Genomic DNA, 27,755 nt, shown 5'->3' with positions numbered 1-27,755 from the left:
TAACTTTTCAAAAAGTAGTTTGTGTAGTGGTGAAAGTGTCTGGTTTGTGTAAATGATGGTTTAAAATCAATAGTGTTGGAATTCTGACCGTTTTTCAACAATGGGACATTTAGAATGTTTTAAGGTGTCTTAAAAGTGTATAGAAGTGGCACTAAAACTTGAATAGTTCTAGACGTAAAATATTGCAGCTACCTGTTAATCTAAACGTTTAAATTTAAATTGCGCATAAATCTTAAATGGTGTGGCAGGAGTAACCTTCCAAATAACTGTGCCAGCTTTTCAAGATGCCCTTTTAATAAAATGTATGCTGAAGATCTCTATACCGTGGAAACTTTTCAAACCGCCCCAGTATGTAGGAGAACTATGCTGTGCCAGCTTTTCAAGCCACCATACTAATAAGTATGTTGAAGAACTGTACAGTGGCAGCTTTATATAGAACTGTACTGTGGCAGATTTACTAATTATTAGCTTACGTCAGAACGCTGGACAAAAAATAAGGCCCTGTTTCCTTGCAAGCCCGAATAATAACCACTTTATGTCTGTTTAAAGAATGGACCAACTGGAAGTCCCGTACATGCGCAAAAGTGTGTTTAAGAAAGCTTGGAGCGCCGGATACGCAACCACCGTTTTTTGAACTGGCTTAAGTCTAGGCTTCAGACAACTGACCTGCATGACTGCCGACAGTCAGTTAAGACTAATTAATTTACTGCCAGTAGCATACTCAAAAGTGACTATACCATATTTCAGAGCATTGCTTCAACATTTTAAACGGCGAATCAATCATGGAAATAATAATTTAGCCTCCACAATCATCAACATTTTATGTTGATAATAAAACCCCAAAGAGACTGATCGGACCGCCCTCACCATCCGCGGATATTAAAGCGTTGGTTTTGTGTAGTCTGGACACTGCCTGAGACAGTTTCACTGGAACATGTGAAGGTGGGAAGATTTGGAAAGTAGTAAAAAAAAAATCATACAAATTCTGGTATGTATTTTACACAATTTCCGAATATGGCCATGTTACATTTAAATGTGTTTCGCTAGATACAAGCATATTTACTGTCTTATTTAAAATAAATAAGTGTTTGTGTATATATGTGTCTAAGAATACCGCCTAGACACCAAATACTGCGAAATAGACCAAATCTAATGAGGACACATGTGGGTATATGGGTACATTTGCGCTGGTATGCAACCCCACTCAATCACGTTGAGTGATAAGCCCTGACCAACTAGTCGCTATAATGCGTTGTTGATTGTTTGTGTGCGTTATACATATCGACGTATATGTTTGGTTATTGTTAATATTGTTATTACGTTTTTGCATGTGGCTTGGTCGTTCGTGATTATCGCTAGTTGGTTTAAAGGAATGGAAGTGTAATTGAAGTATCAATATCCTTATATGTTGAGCATTCATTAATACATACTGCACGTGACGGTTTGGTGTCACTTAAACTTTGAAGAAACATCACCTCAGCGCCAGTTAACGGACACTGTTTCCTGGTCTTTTCTATTTGTGTATTTTGTGTTGCTGGTTTGATGGTGCTGTTCAGGATTCCCAGCACTGCAACGTCTTTGCCCCAGAACATGCTGGCCCTGCCAGGCAGCTGTTAAGCGGTATAAATAGGTGTGCCTGCTACTTTAGTCTAAAACTCTTTCGCTATCATGCCAATACCTTGTGCCTAACTAACCTCTGCTTTTTTTGGAATAGAGGAAGGAAAGGAGGGCAGGGGATAATGTTACATATGGATTATTTTTAGTAATGGTATATAAACTGGCAGCGTCATGCAATATTATGTCTGAAATGGCATTACTATATTGGCAAAGGCATGTGTCAGTATGCTTTTCGATATTCAACGTTTCTTTTTTAAATGTTCATGTTTTTAAGTTGGAGTTCCTAGTCCCATGTCCACTGGCTGAGAACAGTCAAAGGAGTTTGGATAATGTGTGGGGAACTGTGAAACTGTGTGTAAGAGGTTTTTCTAGATGGTCTGTGAACTCTCAGAATGATGGAGTCTTCCATTCTTTCTGGCCATGCCTGTCTCACTCACTCACTCACTCACTCACTCACTCACTCACTCACTCAGTGTGGCATTGCTCCAAGCTTGGAGAGCTATTTTTGGATCCAGCTGTGGGAAAATAAGGATGTTTATAATTATTAACCAATCGACATCTTTTTCGGAATCCCCAATACCAAACATTTCACTCTTGAGATTTATGGAATACTCCACTTTAAGCCTATCCCATGTTACTATTTTCATTGTGTTTAGGTAAGGTACTAGGTCTAAAAACAGAATAGTTTTTTTCTGGATTCATTTAAAGGCAATAAATATTAAAAGTTTAATTATATAATGAATTAACTTGTGTCACCATTTAACATTTTGTGCAGTCATGCCATGAAAAGGCCAAGAGAAGTGTCATGCTCACTGGTCATTGTGTTAAAGTGTTGTTTAAGAGCCTATTTAGACTATGACAGTTTTTAGATGAACAACATTTGTTGGAGATACATTTTTTAATGGTGTATTTAGGTGTAACTCTTAATTGTTGCAATATATTTTATGTGGTACATTTTCCTGACATGTACTCCCTGCTACGTAGGCCAGAAGATGATGTCTCACTCAGTGTATTGAGTGGTGAGCAGTGTCATATGAATTCTGGTCCAGCTCCATGTATAAACAGAATCAGTCAAAAAACAGAAAAGGAACCAGGCAAGCCTAGTTCTGCTGGCCCGCGATTAGAAGGGATGATTGTTGTTGTCCACAGCTGGATTTGATCTGCGGTTTTCTATGTCACAACTGTATTTAATCAGTATGCTATTCAAACAGCGGGTAGTGTTGCACGTGATACATGGGTAGAAATGTGGTGTATAAAAAAACATCTCATATTGGCACCAAAACACCAGTATCATCACTTGTTCGATGGATACCCCATGTTAGTTACCAGGTGAACAACATAGTGTGGGTATGTCTTTCAAGACAGGATGAGTTGGACACAGTGCGCCTTTACACACTAGAGCAGTAAGTAGGGCTGCCACAGCTCTATGCTCATCTACGTTTTAATTAGAAACAATATAACAATCATGCTTATCTTGAAGGCTTATCTGTTTAAAAGAGATCTATCCTGAAGCTGTTCGTTTTTGATGATTATCACAAGAAATTGAGACATTCAGTGCAACGGCATAGGTTTGTATTGTTTTTTTTTTGGGGGGGGGGGGGGGTTGGGGTCAGGGTGAATGGATCCCAGGATTTTCACTCTTATCTGGGGGGGGGGGGGGGGGGGGTTGCACTGGCCTGTGTGTAACATTGGGGGGGCCATGACCCCCCATACGCCCCTACTTCTACACCCCTGATTCAGTGTATAAACTGTTGACAGAGAGAGCAAATAACTGTAAAAAGAGCTGGTAATGTGCAGCAGCTCACAGAGGACCAACAGGGTTAGGGAAGGTTAGGGGAATCTTATGATTGGTCTAAGTGTTAATGCCAAGGAAATTACGGTTATTCAAACGTTAATTCAGTAAACTGATGTCCTTTAAGTGCTGCACAGAGAATTATCTTTATTGCAGCTGTTCCTAAACTGCTTAGCTTCACTAGAAACAGGGATGAAATAAAACAAAGTTGATGTCAATTAGCAACATGTCAATTTCAAACTCGAAGTATTCATTCTACCGATCTATGAAAATATTCAGATGAATAAGGAAATATCTTCCACCCATTTCTGCAGCAATGGATAATTATAAAATGGCAACAAGTGCCTTAACTAAATTTGTTGTTGTTTTATTAGATGCTTCACATACAATAACAAATGATTACATTTGTACATGGCTAAATTGGGTAATTTTTTAAAGATTGTTGAGAATGTTTGTGAAGTTATATTTGATTACAAAGTTATGTTGGTGCATGTCTCCTCTCAATACTTCTGATGAGAAAAATAGACTGAACGCTTGAAATTACGCTGCATCAAGCAAGCCTTGCTATGTAGACGCAGCACTTTTGCTTGCTGTGTAGTATTCCTCAAAAGATGACCGTGAAAACTAAAGGCTGTGTGTTTTTTTACACATATAGATTCCAGTATGAACCAGAGTGGAATTGGATGTGCTTTGGAGGATACGTCTTGCGATATACTTTACCAAGTCTGCTGGGAGTCACAGCAACAAAGCTGTGCCTTAATTAAGAATTGGATATCACAAAATAGGGGAGAAAAAAACAGGTAAAAAAAGACAATTGTGTTATGGTAGTTAAAAATGTGTTGGTCCCAAGTACTGTAGGTACAAACCCGATTCCAAAAAAGTTGGGACATTGTACAATTGTGAATAAAAACAGAATGCAATGATGTGGAAGTTTCAAATTTCAATATTTAATTCAGAATACAACATAGATGACATCAAATGTTTAAACTGAGAAAATGTATCACTTCAAGGGAAAAATAAGTTGATTTTAAATTTCATGGCATCAACACGTCTCAAAAAAGTTGGGACAAGGCCATATTTACCACTGTGTGGGATCCCCTCTTCTTTTAATAACAGACTGCAAACATCTGGGGACTGAGGAGACAAGTTGCTCAAGTTTATGAATAGGAATGTTATCCCAATCTTGTCTAATACAGGCTTCTAGTTGCTGAACTGTCTTAGGTCTTCTTTGTCGCACCTTCCTCTTTATGATGCGCCAAATGTTTTCCATGGGTGAAAGATCTGGACTGCAGGCTGGCCATTTCAGTACCCGGATCCTTCTTCTATGCAGCCATGACATTGTAATTGATGCAGTATGTGGTCTGGCATTGTCATGTTGGAAAATGCAAGGTCTTCCCTGACAGAGATGACGTCTGGATGGGAGCATATGTTGTTCTAGAACTTGAATATAACTGTCAGCATTGATGGTGCCTTTCCAGATGTGTAGGCTGACCATGACACACGCACTCATGCAACCCCATACCATCAGAGATGCAGGCTTCTGAACTGAGCGCTGATAACATCTTGGGTTGTCCTTGTCCTCTTTAGTCCGGATGACATGGCAACCCAGTTTTCCAAAATGAACTTCAAATTTTGATTAGTCTGACCACAGAACACTTTTCCACTTTGCCACAGTCCATTTTAAATGATCCTTGGCCCAGAGAAAACGCATGCGCTTCTTGATCCTGTTTAGATACGGCTTCTTTTTTGACCTATATAGTTTTAGCCAGCAACGGCGAATGGCACGATGGATTGTGTTCACCGACAATGTTTTCTGGAAGTATTCCTGAGCCCATGTTGTGATTTCCATTACCGTATAATTCCTGTATGTGATTCAGTGCCGTCTGAGGGCCCGAAGATCACAGGCATCCAGTATGGTTTTCCGGCCTTGACCCTTACGCACAGAGATTGTTCCAGATTCTCTGAATCTTTGGATGATATAATGCACTGTGGATGATGAAAACTTTGCAAACTCTTTCTGATATTGCTCCACTATTTTTCGCCACAGCATTGGGGGAATTGGTGATCCTCTGCCCATCTTGACTTCTGAGAGACACTGCCACTCTGAGAGGCACTACCCAATCATGTTGCCAATTGACATAATAAGTTGCAAATTGCTCCTACAGCTGTTCCTTATCTGTACATTTAACTTTTCCGGCCTCTTATTGCTACCTGTCCCAACTTTTTTGGAATGTGTAGCTCTCATGAAATCCAAAATGAGCCAATATTTGGCATGACATTACAAAATGTCTCACTTTCAACATTCAATATGTTCTCTATATTCTATTGTGAATTAAATATAAGTTTATGAGATTTGTAAATTATTCCATTCCTTTTTTACTCACAATTTGTACAGTGTCCCAACTTTTTTGGAATCGGGTTTGTAGGTAGGAGCTATTGACTTGACTTAAGCAAGGTCTTTGACATCATAACAAAAATATTCTTAAAATCTGATTTTCTAACAGTCTCGAGATGTTTTGAATCAGATCACAAGGATAGTTAAAGTGTAGTGATCAGTAACATTGGGTCAACAACTTAGAAAAGCAGATTGGGTGTCCCACAATGATCAGTTCTAGGTTCTCTTTTTTCTAAGTCCTCCTTTTTAGTTGATGTACATTTTCTTCCTGGGGTATGTTCAGGGCTAGTAATCCGATGTACAGTGAACACCAACAGTATTTGAACAGTGACACTTTTGTCCTTCAAATTTAAATGGATACAATGTCTATGGGGTAAAGACTTTCAGGATTAATTTGATGGTATCTTCATGTTTTATAAATAAAGTAATTAACTATTTTTTTTGTACATAATCCCTCGATTTGGGTGTGCCGATACTATTTGAACAGATTTGTAATGAGGTAGTCATGTTTAGCTGATTGCGTATCCTTTGCAATGCGATGATCTCACCTGCCATTGTATATCCTCCCTGGTAATGCTCTTCCAGACTATTATGTAGCCATCTTCACTTCACTTCTTGCTTCTTGGTCTTTTTGCCTTCAGTCATACCTGGTGCTTCTAAAGGGCATGCTCAATGGAATCAGATTGAGTAATTGACTTACGTATGGAAAAAAAAATTGTAGTAGCTACAGCAGTGTGTTTGCGGTCATTGTCTTGCTTGCATGATGAAATCCAATGTGTTATCTGAACAGACAAGATGTTACTGTACACACAGGATTAATCCATGAAGACCACTGAGCCAGTTCAAGTGGCTTTCATACAAGACCTTAAACAAAAAAAAAACGCCACCATATATTTCTCGTTAATATTCATCTGTACACAAAACAGACTTTTCACACAACTCTGCCCTCTTGTATTTTATGTATTTTATTTGTACCCCTATTTTCCCAAATTTCATAACATCTGATTATGGCCTTCTCAACGGCAGCTCAACGGCAGGTGTGCAATAGATCTTGAAGACTGAGATATGTTTGTCCTCCCAGCACGTCACCATTCTGATTCCTATTATACTGCTCGCTCAACCAGGGAGTTATCGCTGGTACACGTGTTGAGAATGCATTCCCCTGTGTACATCCACTACTGAGTTCAGAGATTCCCAACCTACCAATAGCTAATCAGTGTTTTTGCACTTTGCAGTCCTCTGTAGTTCAGCTTTTGAGACGTGCTGTGGTCTTCTACCTCCTAGAGTGTTCTTCATCTGTCAGACAGTTTATTTTTGTAAAATATTTTGTATTCATTTTGGTGAGCATTCTTTGGTCATTTACTGTAGAGGTCTTCGATTTCCTTTGGTTATTTGCGTCATGACGGCCTGCTTGACCTTTATTGAAACTGTTTTGTAAACTTATTTTTGGGACTGCCTAAGCGGGGCCCGCCAAGAGTGAATGTCTCTTACTGACTGACTGAGTGAGTGAGTGGCTGACCCCTTGTTAAATAACTTGTGGTTAGAGATGCAGACATGCAACTGATAGGTCCAGCGTTCGAATCTCGTCACAGTCAAAGCAAATTAGGCATTTTGTAGAAAACTGTTCACGGTTGTATTGCAACTATTTCTGGTGGATATTCAAAGCACGCATCCGTGCATGCTTTTTAGGTCAGGATAGACAAAAACTTTGCTGGCCACAACCTTCAGTAGCTACGTTTTAGTAAACTTACAATAAAACTGTTCACGGTTGTATTGCGACTATTTCTGTTGGATTTTTTTAAGTACACATCTGTGCATGATTTTTGGGGTAATATAGGCTAGATCAAAACCACTTGGGCTGTAAAATAGTAGGAGTTTCCATGATTCTTAACCTTTTACTTGACGAAAAAGTCAAAAAGGGGGGGAATCAGCCTTTTCACTTGACGAAAAGGGGGGGAATCAGCCTGTCTCTGTGGTCTAGAACCAGCCCAAAGGGACACCAACCAACCGTAATCACCCTCAGACAGGGCCTACAGACTTCAGTTCCATTGCATGAGCGTTAGGGACGACATGAGTAAGCCCATGACAAGACATGGTTTGTAAATCCACCTTCATAGCCCTAGTCCATATTACACTTAATCATAAACCTACCTGAGGAGATCTTAGTAGACAAGTAAAGGTTGAGACTGAGGCTGCGTTTCTCACATTAATTGGCAGGTCTTCCACAGTATTGGAGCTCTATGGAAGAAAGCCACACCTCCAGCTGTTTGTTTAGAAATTCTAAGTACAGTAGGGAGGCCTGCCATTTTTGCGTACGTGTAGGTATGTATGGCAGGACCAATCCAGAGAGAAAAGTAGGAACAAGAATATACATTAACAGCTCTCTTGTTAATGGAATAAGGATGAAAATAAGAAACATGCCTAATAAGAAACAATTGGTAATACTATCCAGTCAATTTTGTTGACAAAACGTGTTTTTAATTGTAAAAGCTTTTTATTCATGCCTGACATTGAATATAAAGAACTCATTGATTTTCTTTTTTCCAGGAATCAGCCAATGGTGAAGCCAATCAACATCATTATCAAAGGTGAGCAAATCAGATTTTACATATAATATAATTGATACAATAATTTTAACTAGTTACTCTCAGCTTCAGTTTGATAAACATTCAAAGAAATTCAGCAAAACAGTTAAAGCAAGTCGTAACTGTTTTTACTTAATAAGAAATTGTTTGCACTTTGACACTGCACTTATGTTTTTACACAATGTCTTTTTCAAATGTACTTTTGCATGACATAATGTAAATAAATAATAAATAATGTAAATAAATCTAATCACTTTACAATATAAAAATATACAGCACCATCACTTAACTGTTCTTAGGAAGCATAATTTGGCTCGGTCTATACTATTACTATTACTCATGGACTTTGTGTAGATCTGTTTGTGGTGCTCTATGTTCATTTTATTTTAAATTATAAATGTTTATACATAGTACTTTTCTTTGTTGTATGTATATATGTATTGTATTACTTGTTTACTTTTTTGTGTTTCTATGAATATTTTTTGTATTTCTCTGTCGAGGGAAGAGCACTATATTTAGTGTACAATATTCTGGTATAGTTGTCAAAACTTGGTGAACAATATTTTCTTCAAGTTTCTTTAACTTGGGGAGTTATTCAAGTGAAATGTCCTGATGGGAACTAGAAGCTTCAGATAACTGCGATAGCAACTCAATGTGGAATAAATATGGGCTCCATTTTACCCAGTGAATTATTGAGTAAATAATTTTTTTCTGTATCGATTTTCCTTAACTAAATAGGGTTTATCATATTGACGTCAAAGTGCAATATTGATGCAAACAGAGTGTGTGACTTTTCAACATTTGTGATGAATACAATCCCAATCTTGTCCCTTAGTCTTCACTCTTCAGCGCACTGAGAAGAACGGTTAACATTTCTTGGATCAAGCATGGAAAACGCAATACTGGCAATTTGGCTGTATATATCTACTGATGTATTGTGTATTGTAATCTGTACAGTGTTTTTCCTTTGCAAACACTGCTGACTATAGTTTCTGTTTAGTGTGGCTAACCTGTTAGTAGGATGGTTGGTAAATACGACTTGATGAAGGCTAGGCTATTACTACGCTGGTTTATAAATCAGATTATACCTCGTGGCATGTTGTTATACCCTTTAAATAACCGATACTCAAGACTGTTGCCTTGACTGTCTCTGCTTAGGTCATGCTTGCATTGCCCTTGTCCAAGGAACAGATGTTACTGTTGTAATTAAATGTTGGGCCTTTGCGTAGGTCCAACAATGGCCTATTTTTAACCTGTGGCTGTTGAGAGAGGAGAAGGGAAGTGCCAGGACAACAGAGGAAGAGAGAACTCCTTATACTTTGTCCTGCCTGGGATTTGGAGAGGCTGTCTGCAGCCCCTTTGAAATACAAATAAACAGGCCATTTATAATCAGGGAGCAATGACAACTTGACCTACAGTAAGCAAGATAGAGGGGGAATTTGTCAAGGTTAATGTGTGTAGAGGTCTCTAAGGTGAAGTACTACCATCATGTGGCAAAATGCAACAGTTTGCCGCCAAAAAGACATGATAAGAATGTGCCCCTAAACAACCAAAACGGATGGATTGCCCTCAGGGATCGTGAGAATGCAGCTAGGAAATACAAATATTTTTTACATGAAATTATGATTATCATCTTCACTAGTCAAATGGGATACAGTCTGTTTTAACGCGCGGGTGGAAAATTGGTAACGAAAATGTCAACAAAGTTTGTTGGCTCAGAGGAGTTATTGAAAGTTAATAAAAGAAACAGCCTGTAAAGAAAAAGGCCAGGGTTAGTGCTGGCTGATGAATTGAAAGAAATTCTTTCCTGAGATACCTTGTTTTTAAAATCAGACCATAACACAATATTTCTGTTTGTCAAAGACACAGCCAGGTTGGAAAAAGGCCAACAAAATGTATGCTCCTCATCCTGCTGGAGGCAGTAGTCAATATGTTTAAAATGGTAAACCCATACTGTATTGTTCACAAAAGTCAGTGTTTGGAATGGAATGACATTTTCATGAATTTTCTTCTGTGCTAGTAAAGTGCTTCCTGAGTGGTTATCAATTGGTTTTCAAGGGACAGTGTCTAGCTGTAATTAGCCTGCAAAACACTGTAAATAATATAAATGTAAATACAATATTGTAATATCTACCTCTGACACAAGCTTTTTTAGCATGTTAAAATGTTTTCCTTACTTGAATATGCTTGTCTGCGTATTTTGATCAGTTGTGCTCATTGCAGCAATTGGCGGGAGAAGGCAGCTTCTAATTTGTAAAAATTAACGTTAGCTACTAACTCTGCCACTGTTTTTCATTAGGTTAGCAGCATCCCAAACCCTGTTCCCTTTTGTTGAGTCTGGAACTTGTGTGGTTGGCTCAGTTACATCGTTAGCTTGTATGCTACTTTCTTTGTCTGCCAGACTTAACGGTGTACTGTGTAGAATCTTGACTCTATTATTTACAAGACAAAACTTTAAGCTTCTTGACATTCCTGGACCAAGAAGCTAAAAAAAAAAAAAAACTGCTATAAACATTTCTCGCCTGACCAGAAGTTACTGTAAACATGTGAGAGATGATTCTAACAATCCCTCGTTCATCATTGTTGCTAAGGTTGCCTTTCTAGCAAGATGCATTGTAGTATTTCTAATAATAGTTTCGGACGTCCTTGAATGTGAGTACCCCATATCGGAGGTACCTCTGTTACTTAATGAGAGTCTTATATGAGAACGGTAGGACCTCTCTGGGTTAACAGGATGTCTGCTGAAACCTTGTCTGGAAAGAGTCTTTCCAGTGGTGCCTTCGAAGCTTTGGTCTACCTCACTAGCATATAAATCTACAATTTTGTTATTACACATAACCTATAACAATTAATTGGGGTTATTGTGTGTGTATGTATCTGAATCATTAAAATAGTAGAGCTGGGTTTTGTTTCACCAGGGCCCCATATATTTCAATGGATACACCGCCCTCCCAGAGAAAGAAAAACTATTCCCCACCCACAGTTATTACCATATTAATTCTATGTATTGTAGGTTAATAGTTCTGTTTTATTTTATTTGTTTTTTTGGAGGGAAGAGGGGTAGCTTAACTGGGTTGCATGCAACTGTAGGAATACAGTATATTCTTCTGGTCATGAATGCTTATCTTACATATGGTCTATTTAAGAAATGCAGCCCGCTGGTCTACAAAACATTCTATTTGAATTGAAATATTTTCCTGTTAACTGTTAGCATTAACTTTGTTATGTCATAGAATACATTTTTGATTCCTTTATTTTTAACATCAATCCATACACACTACAGCATAATGAAAAAACGAAAAAACATGTTTTTAGAAACTTTATTGAAAGTAAAATTCTGAAATATCTTATGTACATAAGTATTCAGACCCTTTGTCATGACAATCCAAATTAAGCACAGATGCTTCCTGTATCCTTTGATCAGCCTTTAGAGTTCTCTAGAACTTGATTGGAGTCTACCTGTTGCAAATTCAATTGATCGGGCATGATTTAGAAAGGCACACACTTGTCTATATTACATCCCACACTTCACAGTTCGTGTCACAGTAAAAACCAGGTCATAGAGTTCAAGGAGCTCTCTGTTACGTAATTTTAGATTAGATTCAACTTTATTGTCATTGAATAATACAGGGCAGAAAATGTACAAGTATTAAGTATAATGTAAGTTACAAGTGGGCTCTATGGATATGTAATGAAGGCAAATGCAAGTACAGATGGCAATTCTAGATGTGCAATGAAGGCAAATGAAGGTAGCATGTGAAACTGAAATGCAGGGATAGCAGCAATGAGGTTCCTGAGGTGGACATGAACATGTAGCATCTGAAAATGTCCTTATCAGAATTTGCAAAGCAGTGTCAGAGTCTAGTAGTACAAGAAGAGTAGAGCAACAAGGTCCCTGAGAGCCAGCACTAAGCGGTGGGCAGGTGGGTATGGTTAGTGTTGGGTACTGAGTTCAGACATGTTACAGAAGCTGGGAAGAAAGAGAGACAAAGACAAAGACCGAGAGAAATTGAGTCAGAGGGACACAGAAAGACTGATATAATAAAGCAAAGGTCTGACCTGAATGGCTATCTAGGCATAGCTTAATAGGATAAAGCCCACTGGGTCTGCATCATCACACATACAAACACTGGAAAATAATAAACATTACCACCTAAGTATATCAAACAATCCATTCACCATTCATCCAACCTTTTGAATTAAGATTGAGACACAGATAGCAAGACACACACACACACACACACAGAAAAACTCAGAGACAGAGAAATGCACAAACCCTCCTAGACAGAAACTGAGTGTCAATGTGTGATAAACAACAATAAAAAAAAAAATCGTAGAGTTTTTGGCAGTCATTCTGGAGGGAACTGTACATAAAAATTTACACTGAGTGTGCATGTGTCTGTTTGGGTGAGTTTGGGGGCAGAAGCTGTGTCTCTTAGTGTGAGACACTATGTACCATTCATTAATCAGATTCCCCACAGAGAAGATCTATCATTTTCAAAAGCAGGAAGATGTTTTATAACATTTCTAATCTGTAGGTATCAGAAAGTTATTTAAGGGAAGATCATAGGTCTTTCCGTGATATAGGTTTCCCTCAGCAAGTCAAAGGATTTACAAAAGTGCTTTTTCCTATTTTATGCTTTTTATAATCCCAGTGATGATTGAGCCTGGTTGCATGTAAAAGGACTGAGGTATAAATATAGTGATATTCTGGCCTAGCTGGGTTGGAAAATGTACACTGGAATGGTATTGTGGATGTTTAAAACTAAACCTGTTTTCCATAAAATAAACATCCTTATGCTGGTATTTAAAATGGGGATGTTCTCTGACCCTGAGTGGAACAACTATACTGCTGTTGACCTGCTGTTGAGAGTGTACATCCTGTTTTGAGACACTTACATACTGCGCTACATGCTTAGTCACTGGAAAGACAGATAGTGGAATCTTGAACATGTCTCCTCTTAGTATTGACAAGTTGCACATTATTAAAGTGAATTAATTAAAACACAACAAGACTGAGTGAAAGCCAAAGCACAAAATTGAGTAGGAAAGAAAAATACAGGCAAATAAAAATAACCACAGCCAAGTATATCGACTGTGTCTAATCATGCTACATTTCATTTACATTTCTAATCATTAGTACTACACAAACTACTTGTACAAACCAGAGCCTCCCTGATATGAGAAAATAGTAACACAAATATTACATAGCCTTCCAAAATGGGCCACCCCCAATTGAAAATAATGATGTTGTTCCCAGTCGTCATTCCAGTCTAAATAAAGTTCTGCACATTTTTTAATTACTCCAACCCCTATCCAAAGCTAAAACACTCATCATGGAAAATTGAAATTGGTGGGACATCTCTCCTATCGTCATGAACTAAAGAAGCACTTTATCTCTTGGATCAGAGCCATAACTTTCATGCAAAACTTCCTGCAGTCATACTTAACTGTTGATATAAGGCTCCCTGCTACTCCTTCAAATAGGTATTTCATAGTAACTAATAGAGTTCTTTGTACAGTATTCATCTATCTAACCTAATTAATGCTGGGTTGAACTTAATTGAACAAATTAATATAATGGACTCCCGGAAAACGTGTGTAATTCCCATGTTGAATAAGCATGCACACGTATACTTGATGACACATACCCACCTACCCATACTCATGCTCTCTCTCCCTGTCCGTGTCGACAGGTTCTAGCTTGCCTGCACTAGAATTGAGATATGACCAATCTATTGTTCCTAAAAGTCACCCTTAGGGTACATTTTGCTCCCCCAAGTCAGGGGCTTTGCCGCTATTAGTAGCTTTGACCTTAACTATTATTCTCCTCGGGGTCTTGCTTCTAAAAGATAATAATAAAAAGTCAATAAAGAATCTTATCATATAGGTGCCACTTATTTGGAACTCAAAATGATCCAATCTGACTGTCTCCCCATTGGCTCCAATACAATACACTCCTGAAAGTGGCCTATGCAAATTGCAATGACATTGTAATGTGGAACATGGCATTTGAGAATCTCTCATTAGGGCGTGTAGAATCCATATGAAGTGTCATTTCATGGGGTAACATGGATGGTATAGCTAGCAGCACAGTTTAACCCATCCACTCCATTGACACTATATGGATTCTACACACCCTAGTGAGTAATTCTTGAATGCCTATGCTAATACAAACAGTACATATCTCTGATTGTCTCTAATTATACATCAGCTTTTACATTTCAAGTGTATTGTGCATACAGTCCATTCGTGACGTCACTGGAAGCTCTTAACTGAAGAAGTTAGAAAAGGATTCTTTCAGTATGGCCAGTATAGCTTCAGAGTGTTGCAAATAATCAGTAATATGAACCAGAGCCATGAAGAAGTATAGTAAGAAATACAGCTATTGACTCCACCCTGTAATTTATGTGCTTGTGTTTCCTTTCACAACAGTTGACGGATGCTCACTGGCAACTCCCTTATTGAACAATGTGGATGATTCCAGGGCTTTGGCTTCCAGTGCTACTACTGGGCATTGAGGTGAGAGGTGTGTGTGTGTGTGTGTGTGTGTATTTGCACAAATCATAAAACCTGATTTAAGGGTGAGGTTTAGGGTGAAACTTACAGTTGGACATGGTGTTAAAATTGGGATTTTAACACTACCCCTGAGTGGATCGGTGTTAAAGTCACTGCCTCACAGTTAGGTGAGTTGATGTGAGACCAGGGTTCGAATGCAGGCCAGGGTTCCCATGGAGGGTGGCGCACCATCAGGGGCTTGGCTGGGGTTAGGGTTCAAATTTGGTCCCGCTCTGGTGACTCCTTGTGGCAACTTGGTGTGTGCAATTATGGTAGAAGAGTACGTTCAGTCCAGCACGTGAAGACTTAGTTTAGACTTTCTGGGCGAGCTGAACTTCATCAGTTGTGCTTCAGAGAACACGTCTTGACGTTGACCTTGGGAGTTGTGCAATGTGGAGGTCCACGAATTGGATATGATGTATTTTGGGAGAAAAACTTCATGATCCTTGAGTGTTACTTTTGGGTTCAAGCATTACTGGTTAGGTTTAGGATTAGGTATTATAGGTTGGGTAAATGTTAGGCATAAAGCTTAGGTTATTAAAGTTAGGTTTAGGGCTAGGGGGTAGGGAACATGGGTTTCTGGTCTCATGTCAAGCAAAAAAAGTACAACACTCAAAAAGTACAACACAAGTAATATACTTGTGTTTTTATTGCCTCAGGAAAATGTTGGCTACAAGCCCTTCTACAGTGTGCGCACAAGACAATGGCAAAGCAACATGCCAAACACAGGTTATTTCCAGTAATGCCACAAACAAAATAATCCAGCAGAGAGAGCTGAAGAGGACAAATAATATATATTAAAATAAAATATCATGTTTATATACTGTATATACCCAGATCAGCCATGACATTATGACCACCTGCCTAATATTGTGTAGGTCCCCCTTTTAGCCTTTTCAACAGCCCTGACCCATCGAGGCATGGACTCCACTAGACCTCTGAAGGTGTGCGGTGGTATCCGGCACCAAGACATTAGCAGCAGATCCTTTAAATCCTGTAAGTTGTGAGGTGGGGCCTCCATGGATCGGACCTGTTTGTCCAGCACATCCCACAGATGTTCGATTTGATTGAGATCTGGGGAATTTGGAGGCCAAGTCAACACCTTGAACTCATTGTTGTGTTCCTCAAACCATTCCTGAACCATTTTTGCTTTGTGGCAGGGTGCATTATCCTGCTGAAAGAGGCCAATGCCATCAGGGAATACCGTTGCCATGAAAGGGTGCACATGGTCTGCAACAATGCTCAAGTAGTTGGTATGTGTCAAAATAACATCCACATGAATGGCAGGACCCAAGGTATCCCAGCAGAACATTACCCAAAGCATCACACTGCCTCCGCCAGCTTGCCTTCTTCCCATAGTGCAACCTGGTACCTTGTGTTCTCCAGGTAAGTGACACACAAGCACCCGGTCATCCACGTGATGTAAAAGAAAACGTGATTCATCAGACCAGGCCACCTTCTTCCATTACTCCATGGTCCAGTTCTGATGCTTACGTGCCCATTGTAGGCACTTTCGGCAGTGGACAGGGTCAGCATGGGCTCCCCCATATGCAACGAACTGCGATGCACTGTGTTCTGACACCTTTCTGTCAGTACCAGCATTAACTTTTTCAGCAATTTGAGCTACAGTAGCTCGTCTGTTGGATCGGACCAGACGGGACAGCCTTCACTCCCCACGTGCATCAATGAGCCCTGGCCACCCATGACCCTGTCGCCGGTTCACAGTTTTTCCTTCCTACTGACCACTGCAGACCGGGAACACCCCACTAGGGCTGCAGTTTTGGAGATGCTCTGATCCAGTCGTCTAGCCATCACAATTTGGCCCTTGTCAAAGTCGCTCAGATACTTATGCATTTTTCACATCGACTTTGAGGACAGAATGTTTGCTTGCTGCACCCCTGACAGGTGCCATGATGACGAAATCATCAGTGTTATTCACTTCACCCATCAGTGGTCATAATGTTATGGCTGATCAGTGTACATACAGAAAACACAAATATATAGCAAATTAAGTGCCTTCCAGAATTATTGGCACGATAGGTAAATATAAACATAAAATGCTGTAAAAATTATTTTTATTGTTGTTTATCAGCTCTCAAAAACTAAAATGTAACTGATCTTTAATTGAGTGGAAAGTCAACATCAAGAAATAACTGTCTGTCATCTGCTATAATGGCGGTGGCAGACAGGTTTGGGCCTAAAATCTCCTGGTAATTGGTGTCCAAGTGGCCTTGTGTTCCAAGGGCCTTTGGAAGTAAAACAGCCCCACAACATCACATGTACACCACCATACCTCACAGTGTGGATTAAGTTATTTTGTGAATGTCCATGTCTCTTTTTACACCAAAGCTACCTCTGGTATTTGTGGCACCCATGTTTTGTAATAAAATAATTATTTATTGATGACTTTTTTTTCTTTGAACAATTTTCTTTCCATTAAAGTGTCGATTTATGTAATTCTTTGAGTGTGAAATCAAGCTGATTAACAATAATTACAGCCTTTTTTATGGATATTTACTTGGTGGTGCTGATAATTCTGGATTTTCTGTATTTGCTTCCGAATACATAATAACATAAATATGAAAGCACGTGTATGCTGATATGAGGGTGGGTGTTTGTCATATTAGAAACTGAAAAGATATGGTTTATCATATCCAACAGGTGTGCCGCAGTGAAGATGTGACCTTGCCAACATCAGAGGAGGTGCCTAACATGCCTGTTACCCGCACCCAGATCCTGTCAGCTCAGTTTGAATGCTATCTAAAGATAATCCGCGACCCGCCACACAATGAAGATGGTGAGGCTCTAGACACACACGGTCACCTGCTACATGCTGGGTCATGTAGGTAGTCAGCAGCATTTCTGGAGTTTAGTGCTCCTTTAATATTTAGTAGACCCCTTTAGTTTTTCCATATTTTGTTATGTTACAGCATTATTCTACAACCCTGTTTCCAAAAATGCTGGGATACTGTGTAAAATGGAAATAAGAACAAAATGCAAAGTTGTGAAAATGAATTAAACCTTATATTCAATAGAAAATAGTACAAAGAAAACATATCAAATGTTGAAACTGAAAATGTTTATTGTTCCATGAAAAATATATGCCCACTTTGAATTTAATGCCAGCAACACTGTGACAGAAGCAACAAAAGACTGGAGAAGTTGTGTAATACAAAATAAGAACATGCTAGAACATCTCACAACTAATTAGGTTAACTGGCAACGGGTCAGTAACATGATTGAGCATCCCAGAGATTGTCTTTCAAATGTAAAGACGGTGAGGGGTTTACCATTCTGTGAAAGACTGTGCGGGCAAATAGTGCAACAATTTAAGAATAACGTAAAATTGCAAAGAGTTTAGAGATCTCATCATCTACGGTACATAATATAATTAATAGATTCAGAGAAATCTCTGTATGCAAGGGACAAGACCAAAAACCAATATTAGATGGCCATGATCCTCGGGGCCTCAGGCGGCACTACATTAAAAACATGATTCTGCAGTAGAAATTACTGCATGGGCTCAGGAACACTAGTGTAAACCATTGTCTGTGAACACAGTATGTCACTGCATCCACAAATGCAAGTTAAAACTCTACCCTGCAAATAAATGTACCATATAGCACAGTAAAAAGCACATGACAAGATCCTGAAACACTGTTGTGTTCTCTGGGCCTGAGCTTATTTAAGATGGACTGAGGCAAAGTGGAAAACTGTCCTGTGGTCTGACAAATCAAAATTATTTTTGGGCATCATGGACGCCGTGTCCCCCGGGCTAAAAAGGAAAGGGACCATCCGGCTTGTTAACAGGGCACAGTTCAAAAACCAACATCCATGATGGTATGGGGGTGCATTAGTGCAAATGGCATGAGTGACTTGGACATCTGTAAAGGCACCATTAATGCTGAAAAATATATACAGGTTTTGGAGCAACAAATGCTGCCATCCAGACAATGTCTTTTTCAGGGAAGGCCTTGCTTATTTCAGCAGGACAATGCCAAACCACATTTTGCACGTATTACAACAGCATGGCTCTGTAGTAAATGAGTCCAGGTGCTAAACCTGTCACCAACTGAAAACATTTGGCACATTATGAAATGAAAAAATATGACAAAGGAGACCCCGAACTGTTGACCAGCTGATATCCAATATCAAGCAAGAACGGTAGAAGAAAAAGTGTTGTTAAAAGAAAAAGAGATGCAACACAGTAATAAGCATGCCCCGGTCCCAACTTTTTTGAAACATGTTCCTGGCTTCAAATTCAAAATGGCTATATATTTTTTTCCAGAAACAATAATATTTCTCAGTTTCAACATTTGGAAACGGGGTTGTAAAACTGAATAAATCAGTTTTTCCCCTCATCAATCTAGTACCCGGTTTCCAAAAACGTTGGGATGCTGCATAAACCTTCCAGAAGTACAACCATCTCTGCAGCACTGCACCAATCAGGACTTTATGGTAGAGTTGCCAAACAGAAGACGCACAGTAAAAAGCACATGACAACCCGCTTATAGTTTGCCAAAAGGAACATAAACCACTCTCACACCATGACAAAAAATATTTCCTGGTCACTTGAAACCAAGATTGAACTCTTTGATTTGAATGTCAAGGGACACATCTGGAGGAAACCAGACACTGCTCATCACCTGGCCAATACCATCCTTGGCATCATCCATGGTGGTTTCAGAATAATGCTGTGGAAAGATTTTTCAGGAGCAGGGCCTGGGAGACTAGTCCAGATTGAGGGAAAGACTTATCCGGATAGTTTTTTCTTGGTCATTATTGGGTATTGTGTGTAGATTGATAAGGGGAAAAAAACTAATGTAATCAATTTTAGAAGAAGTAGTTACTAAGCTTTAACTGTCATTTTCCCAACTAAAAAAAATTGATATCTTGCCATCGTGGAGGGGCTTTTTAATTAAAGGAGCACTGCTACAAACCAAAAAGGTAGAAAGTTATTTCAGGGATGCACATGAAGTGTCAAATATAATATTATTATTAAATAGAATGACAAAATCGTTTTTTGATGAGAAGTTTTAACTACGACTACAACAGTTGTTGTCTCGGCTGCAGCATGTGTCATTTCAATGAATCTATCTACCTATTGATCTACCTTTGTATCTTTATCTCATCTACCATGAAAATAAAGCTGTGATTTAAAAATATATATATAGTAATATTTAAATACACAGCAAAAAACATTTAAGCAAATGTATTTGAAACCAGGGTGAAGGGAAGTGACTACACCACCCTTAGGTCTGAAGGAAGGGAAGTGGTCTTTGTCCTGACGCTTCCCCATGTTGTTAGAGCTCAGTAAATAATGGTCTTTGAAATAAAATGTTGTGCCCTGCTTCCCTACATGGATCAAACTGGACACATACTTCCTTGTATTGTTCACTGGTCCTATTTTTAAAGTGTGCACATGTAATTTCAGATATCAGTGTTGTATATCGCACCTTTGAAGGGATCATTTAAAAGCAGTTTTTTCTTCATGTTTTGAATTTCTCTGTTGGTTTTTGCATCGCATTTACAGGAAATTATATTATTATCAGTTTGAGTCTGTATTTATCTGTGATATATTAAACAGTTCAGAGTGAATTAATCGCATTAACTTAAACCTTTTCACATGGGAAGCAGTTGCATTACTGCGGTAAAAGACTGTATACAATAGTGTCTCCCCTTATAGGCACATTCTGTAACCGCACGTGGGATGGCTGGATGTGTTGGGATGACTCTGCCCCTGGCACGGCCATGCAGCTCTGCCCTGAGTACTTCCAGGACTTTGACCCTGCAGGTGACACTATCAGACACGCTTGTCATTTACAGTCTCAATTCAACTAACTTGATCTCATCTAACGACACCTTCCCTAGTCCACACGTTTTATGTCCCTTACATCCGTGTCCTCTTTTTCTCCATTCAGAGAAAGTGACCAAAGTGTGCAACTCGGATGGACAGTGGTTTCGTCACCCTGAGAGCAATCGTGTTTGGTCCAATTACACCCTGTGTGAGATGTTCACAAAGGATAAACTGACGGTATGTTCTTAAGCCAACTAACTGTAGTTTACTGATTTGGACACAGGCTAACACATGTTTATTAGAGCATGTTTATTGATTGTTGTCAACATCTTTTATGTTTTGTCTTTCTCTTTCTCATTTGTCCAGGTTGCATTAAGCATGTACTACTTGGCCATTTTGGGACATGGGTTGTCTGTGGTTTCCCTCATTATCACACTCTGCATCTTTTCCTACTTCAAGTGAGTCATGTATTTAACTGTCACTTCTCATTTTTACATTCTCCTATGGAAGGGATTCTGTTTGGGTTGCTCTTCCCTACACCCAGAGTCTTCTACTCTAAACAAAGGTCTCCAATATTTCCTACATTGGGAACTTAAATTCAACACATTCTCTTACTATACCAATGTGGAAATGGAAAGATAGTTAAGAGGACATACAAAAAAGTTATTTAATTGCAGCACACCGATATAACACTTTCTAGACTTTTTCCCGTCTCTGTTCCCATTTTTCTGTTAGGAGTCTGAGCTGCCAGAGGGTCTCCCTCCACAAGAACATGTTCCTGTCATTTATCTTCAACTCCATCTGCACAGTCATCTGGCTCTCTGTTGTAGCCCAGGACCAGGAGCTGGTGGCCAGCAACCCTGTAAGGACTGTACAGCCATACGATGGCATACTACTAGTGACAACCATATGATATGTCCAGTTTGTTCGGTTGAAAACAACACCTGTCCTGAGGGTTCTGCCTGTGATCTGCTCTCTCTCAGATTGGATGCAAGATCCTGACTGTCCTGAACCTATATATGTTTGGCACCAACTACTTCTGGATGCTGTGTGAGGGGATCTACCTGCACACTCTCATCGTGGTGACGGTGTTTGTGGGAGAGCAGCAGCTAGGCTGGTATTATCTCCTCGGTTGGGGTGAGTGATGGACTGTGACGTTGTCATTTTGCCGTGTCCCACTCCACTGTCTGATATTAATTGTTGCTTCACAATCCTATGCACCTAGCACATAATTCAAGGCATCGTCTATGCTTTCATTTCTTTTTACTGTTTCATGTCATATCAGTGAAGGCTTATGGAAGCTCTTGACGTTGTCTTTCTCCCAGGCTTTCCCATCATTCCTGCCATCACTCACGCTGTGGCGCGTGGGCTCTTCTATGATGACAAGTAACGTGTCACAACTTGCTCTGTCTAATGTGGTTTAGTGTAACACATTACTGCCAGACGGTGGCATAGTGCCCCTGTACGCCGCGTTAGGAAATCCTGTAAGACATAGCCATTTGAGTTTGTTTGAATTTTTCCTGTCAGTTTACACGTGTCTCCCTGTCGTCCAGCTGCTGGATCAGTTCAGACACATACCTGCTCTACATCATCCATGGCCCTGTTCATGCTGCCCTGCTGGTGAGTCTGCTTTACAAAGACACTCAAGAATATCTAACTACGAGGGGCTCCCAAGTACAGCGTCCAACACACTACGTCGAAGTGCTTATTTACCGGCATTTCTCAGGGTGGAGGGTGGGATTTTCAGTGGGATTAATTAATTTACTCATCACTATGACTGAGCGTCTGCCGAGCTTACTGAGATCGCTAGTGAAGGGGGTGTGACCTCAAACTAATGGATTCTGCTGCATAACAAATATTATAACCACCGTGGACAGTATGCTAAAACTTCAGTTTCTTTCCATGTCAGTGATCTCTAAACACAATTTATAAATGAATAATATGTAAAAAGGTGTTTGATCGTAATATGTTCACAATATATAAATGATGGATAATCTTTTAATAATATATTACAACACAGTAATAAAGGAGTTATTATCTTAACTTATAAAGTTGTCTATAGTTTATAATGGTTTGACTCTCCATTAATTACCACCACTAATTATTCATTTTGATCCTTATAAACCAATTACTCATTAATGATACATGCAGCTGATAATTTAAAGTGTGCACTATAAGAGACTTAGTAATTTCTTAACATATGGAATGGAAAATTAATTAAACAATATTACCTATTATAATCCATTAATGTATAGTACTAATTGTTATTATAAAAAATAGTGAAAACAATAGTGAAAATTGGAAGTTTGATATTGGTTTTTTTTATTCTTTCAGCGGTTACACTTTATTTTGAGAGTCCAAACTTCCATCTGTAGATGTTCTATAGATAGTATAATACTATCAACAAACATTTCACAAACTATTGGCTGATAAATAAATGCTTGCTAAAGTGAAGGTTAGGGCTAGGTTCAGAATAAGGTTAAGGGTTAAGGTTAGTGATAGAATAAATGTTAGGGTTAGGATATAGGTAAGGGATAGGGTTAGTTGATAGTTAAATTATTACAGATAGTCAGTAGACAATCTGTAGAGTGTCTACAAGCACACTTTTGGGACTCTAAAAATAAAGAGTTACCCTCCCAGCAACTATAAAAGGAGCAATATGATAATTGCTCTTTGAAGCCTAGTGGCTTCAAAGAGCAATTGTCCAAGGTTTAGCTATCCAGAGTTTGCATTGGTCATTGGCTTTTAAATGAGCACCTTTGTGAGAAAAAAGTCTGTTAGCGGTAGGCAACAGATCTAGATGAAAGTTTTTTTAAGAGCATCCTTCTTGTTCTCAAGTGTCAGAGTAACCTGTCTATGGGAAATATCCCATTTGTAATGCATTTGTTTATGTCTTTTTCCCCTGTCTATATCCACAATGGATTTCCTCTTGTAAATTTTTTCAAGGGGGGAAATCATGTAGTTTCAGAAGCACAAAACATGGTAGCCATGTGCACATATTATTATTTTTGTGGTGGTTACAATGCATCACTGATCTAACTTGTTTACAAAATGTCAGCAGGAGCAGGTGACTGGCATATGGATGGACATTTTTAAATGCAATTCTGATTAAACAAAATTTGTTATTGATATGTTCTCACTTCATTGGCAGAATTATTCAAAGTTTATTTCTTTTGTACGTACATTACCAAGAGGGCCAATGATTCCACTGTATTTTTGACTGTTTTATGCTTTTTTTATTGATTGAGAAAGTAGTGTGTTTTGAATTAGCAATAAACCAGAATCCAACTGATGATGCCGTTTTGTTTTTATATTGAGGTGGAGTTTAAAAATGTGACCACGCTCCAAGTTGGCCTTTACTGAACACTATAAATCAGCTTATAAGCTGACAGTATCTCCTTATATTGGTTTATAAGTACATTGGTAGCATGTTTTTTATCATTTAGGAATTGTGACTATTCTATGAACAAACATCTTATTACTTCATAAATCAATTATTTAAGTGTTTGTTAACACATAGTTTACTATTTAGCGATTCATTTTTGACATTTATAAATTATTGATATGATAAATTATTTATACATGGTTTAAAAAGTAAACTTCTTACAAACTGTTTATAAATGGTTTGTCAATGGTATTACCTCTAATCCCCATCATCTGATCCTCTCTTTCTGTCTGCAGGTGAACCTGTTTTTCCTACTCAACATACTGCGTGTTCTGGTCACCAAGCTTCAGGTGACTCACAGTGCTGAGTCCAATGCCTACATGAAGGCTGTCAGAGCCACTCTAATTCTGATCCCCCTACTGGGAGCCCAGTTCATCTTGGTACCATGGAGGCCAGAGGAACGCAAAGCCACAACCATCTATGACTTTATCATGAACATCTTTACACACTTCCAGGTATAGATGGTGTTGTATAAAAATCCAAGCCATTCAAATTAAACAACCAACATCTCTTAAACTGGGGTAGTTTTCACTACAAAATACCTAAATCTGGAGATATATTCGCTCATTTAAAAAAATATATATTATCACAGGGACTCCTGGTCGCAATTATATTCTGCTTTTGCAATGCAGAGGTAAGTGCGAGCATTTCCAAATGTATTAAAAGAATCATATAATAATTTTAGTATTTGTTTGCCAGTATTTACAGAGAATGGTTTAAGCTTTCATTAGTGTTAAGCACGACTCTGTCTGTTTACACAGGTGCAGGGATGCCTTAGGCGGAAATGGGCACAGATCAAGCTGGTGTGGAAATGGACAGATTCCTACTCCCACTACCACACCAACTCCTCTATAACTGAATCTAGTCGCGCTACAGTTAACCTGGAGCTCACTTCTCAAGAGGAAGACACCATCATTAAGCCGGGTGGGAGTGTGTCCTATCAATCTAATTCTCAAAGCAACGGCAAGCACTGCACCAATGGAGAGATGGACACGCCCAGAATCCTTGAGACTACTGACATCTGAGAGCACAGCACCGTCGCTGGCATCATCACATTCTCCTCATTACAGCATGGCCACAGAGAGTAGGTCAGAGCAGAAAAAGGGTCCATGCCCTTCTGTGTCACTGTAAATGTTGGATCACACACATCGTAATAATATACATACGAAGGTGTACAAGATGCACACACAAGCACAATACCACGTCACAAAGAAACTCCACATACACACCACTGATAATGAATGAACAGCTTACAGGGTCCAGCTGAAACCTTGCATACAATTATTTGCGCAACATTTCACTTTAAATTCTCAATGTTACTCGACCTTACGGAACTAATCCAGTGACAAGGAAATTCAGTGAAGAGTGCAATGTCTGGCCAGGTTTGATCTTGGCCAACAATACTGTTTAGTTTCACATGCACCTGTTCCCTAAATACCTTTTGTAGTACCTAAGCACTCATGTATTTATATTTTTTTGCTCACTTTATTTCACTCTGAAACTGTTTATTGTTTCAATTTGGATAAGTCTTTTAATGTCACTTCAATGATGTGGATCTTTATGAATTAATTGTGGGTTGCATAAGCTTTCCCTTTCAGAACCATTAAATGACTGCTTGTTTTGCGTAGTACTGACTGTTGAATGTTAAGTTCTCTGATACAATTCAGATTACTGTCACCCCGAATAATGCGTACAATACAATGAGGAGAAAGGGCAGGTATGTGCTCTGAAACTCTAATGAGAGAACTTATTCTGGGATTAGGGCACGCCCTCTTTCTGACAAGCCAGAAGTATTTTTTTTATCCAGTGTACTTTTATATATGCTTTTTACTAATATTGTTTTTAGTTGCTATATGCAATCTTTGAATAATCTAAGATGATACATGTATTATACCACTGAACTGCGGTTGAGCTACACGGTGTATGCTACACATTCCACTTTAACTTCCAAAGAAATGTTCAACTAAATGAGACTGTTATTTACCTTTCTGTGTAACAACATTAATTTAAATAAAATGTTATGGTTTGTCTTTGATTTCTTTATTTGGACTTAAAGTGACGAAACAGTGCTTTCAAAGGTTTTCTGATCAATTCTCATTTTACTGAATTATTAATGTACATTTGCTACAGTTTGATATTTTAAAGTTGTTAATTGTTAGATTTATATCATGAAATGTCCAAATAGATTATAAACGGTATTGGTTAAAGATGTTATTTGAAATGGAGTACATCCCAAAAAGTTCTTCATTTTTGGCATATTTTTGAATTTGGTCCGGTTGTCATGTAATTTCCAGTGCTAAAGAATTGGGGAAAAGCTCTGGAGAAAAATCAAGTTCATATAGGCTATACAAATGTTGATTCCGAACCAAACTTTGAAGTAGTTACCTAGCATGTCAGGTTATCTGGCTATTCCCTGTATGCCACTAAACTAGGACACATACAACATGTTTGCTCACTCGGTTGAAGCTCAGAGTGGATATGCTATGAAAGTTCTAAACAACACATCACATTACGTTAGCTAGATTGCCAAGCTAGCTAGTTATCTACTAAGCTGCTACACATACGCTGCTCAAAAAAACTTAAGGTAACACCTAAATTATACATCGGGTCTTGATTAACTAAATATATTATAGATCAAAATATTTACTGTACATTGTGTAATTCATTGAGAACAAAATGACATAACGGTTAATGGAAACCAAAATCACCAACCGATTTGAGGGCGGGATTCAAACTCACACCGAAAATCGAAGTAAACAATTAAAATCCCACGCTGTTCCAACTTTTGTGAATTTCATCACGCAACTCATCATGTGTGTAGTGTCCTGCCAACATCTGGGCATGCTCCTGATGAGACAGCGGATGGTATCCTGATGGATCTCCTCCCAAACCTGGATCAGGGCATCGGTGCGCTCCTGGACAGTCTGTGACGCTTCTTGGTGGCTTTGGATGCACCAATACATAACATTCCAGAGGTTCTCAGTTGGATTCAGGTCAGGGGAACGTGAAGGTCATCCAGGTACTGGCTACATAGTGTTTACTTACATTTTTAACACCTCACTGGAGACGTGCTGCATTCCGGCCTGTGTCAAATCCTCCATCATCATCCCAGTCCTCAAGAAAGGATCACAGAACATGACTACAGACCCGTCACCCTGACCTCTGTGGTTATGATGTCATTTGAGTGCTTTGTGCAGTCCCACCTCAAGATCATCAACGAGCCCCTAAAAGATACACTGCATTTTGCCTAAAGAGCCAAAAGGTCTTTGGACAGTACAGTCAAAATGGCTCTGCACTTCATCCTCCAGAAATCTGGACACCCCTGGAACCTACGCTAGAATCCTGTTTGCTGCTGGTGGGCGGCAGGAGGCTATAATGTTATACAGCCAGTGGGCCACCAGCTTTTGCCGCTTTTCTCCGGATCTTAGTTTGCATAAGCTAATTTGCATCCCAGCGGCCCGACCACGGAAGTGCGCTGTGATTTGTTGTATCTGCTTGTGTTGCCGTTTTCTACCCCTTTTATTCTTGTACTGATTATTTGTATTCACTTTATTTTATTGTATTCA

The 27,755-nt window shown here is 39.0% G+C and overlaps 1 protein-coding gene across 4 annotated transcripts; it reads left to right on the top strand.

Annotated features, from left to right (window-relative positions):
• The first annotated feature begins 615 nt into the window (after nucleotides 1-615).
• calcrl2 (calcitonin receptor-like 2) lies at nucleotides 616-26,224 on the top strand. 4 transcript variants are annotated; one of them, XM_010891469.4, is made up of 14 exons: nucleotides 616-988; nucleotides 8,352-8,392; nucleotides 14,825-14,911; nucleotides 17,609-17,744; nucleotides 20,634-20,741; nucleotides 20,869-20,981; nucleotides 21,111-21,202; nucleotides 21,480-21,606; nucleotides 21,728-21,881; nucleotides 22,070-22,130; nucleotides 22,298-22,364; nucleotides 24,426-24,644; nucleotides 24,782-24,823; nucleotides 24,951-26,224. In XM_010891469.4, the coding sequence occupies exons 3-14, from the start codon at nucleotides 14,861-14,863 to the stop codon at nucleotides 25,212-25,214; spliced, it is 1,434 nt and encodes a 477-aa protein (XP_010889771.1). In that variant the 5' UTR covers nucleotides 616-988; nucleotides 8,352-8,392; nucleotides 14,825-14,860; the 3' UTR covers nucleotides 25,215-26,224. The 4 variants fall into 4 exon arrangements, with proteins under 4 accessions (XP_010889771.1, XP_010889769.1, XP_010889772.1 ...); XM_010891467.4 differs by having other exon boundaries at nucleotides 20,619-20,741; XM_010891468.4 differs by lacking the exon at nucleotides 616-988 and adding an exon at nucleotides 8,114-8,242 and having other exon boundaries at nucleotides 20,619-20,741.
• Nucleotides 26,225-27,755: the final 1,531 nt, after the last annotated feature.

Source organism: Esox lucius, chromosome 12, assembly GCF_011004845.1.
Source record: "Esox lucius isolate fEsoLuc1 chromosome 12, fEsoLuc1.pri, whole genome shotgun sequence".
Classification (NCBI taxonomy): Eukaryota; Metazoa; Chordata; class Actinopteri; order Esociformes; family Esocidae; genus Esox; species Esox lucius.
This window is presented reverse-complemented; position numbering and strand designations above follow the sequence as displayed.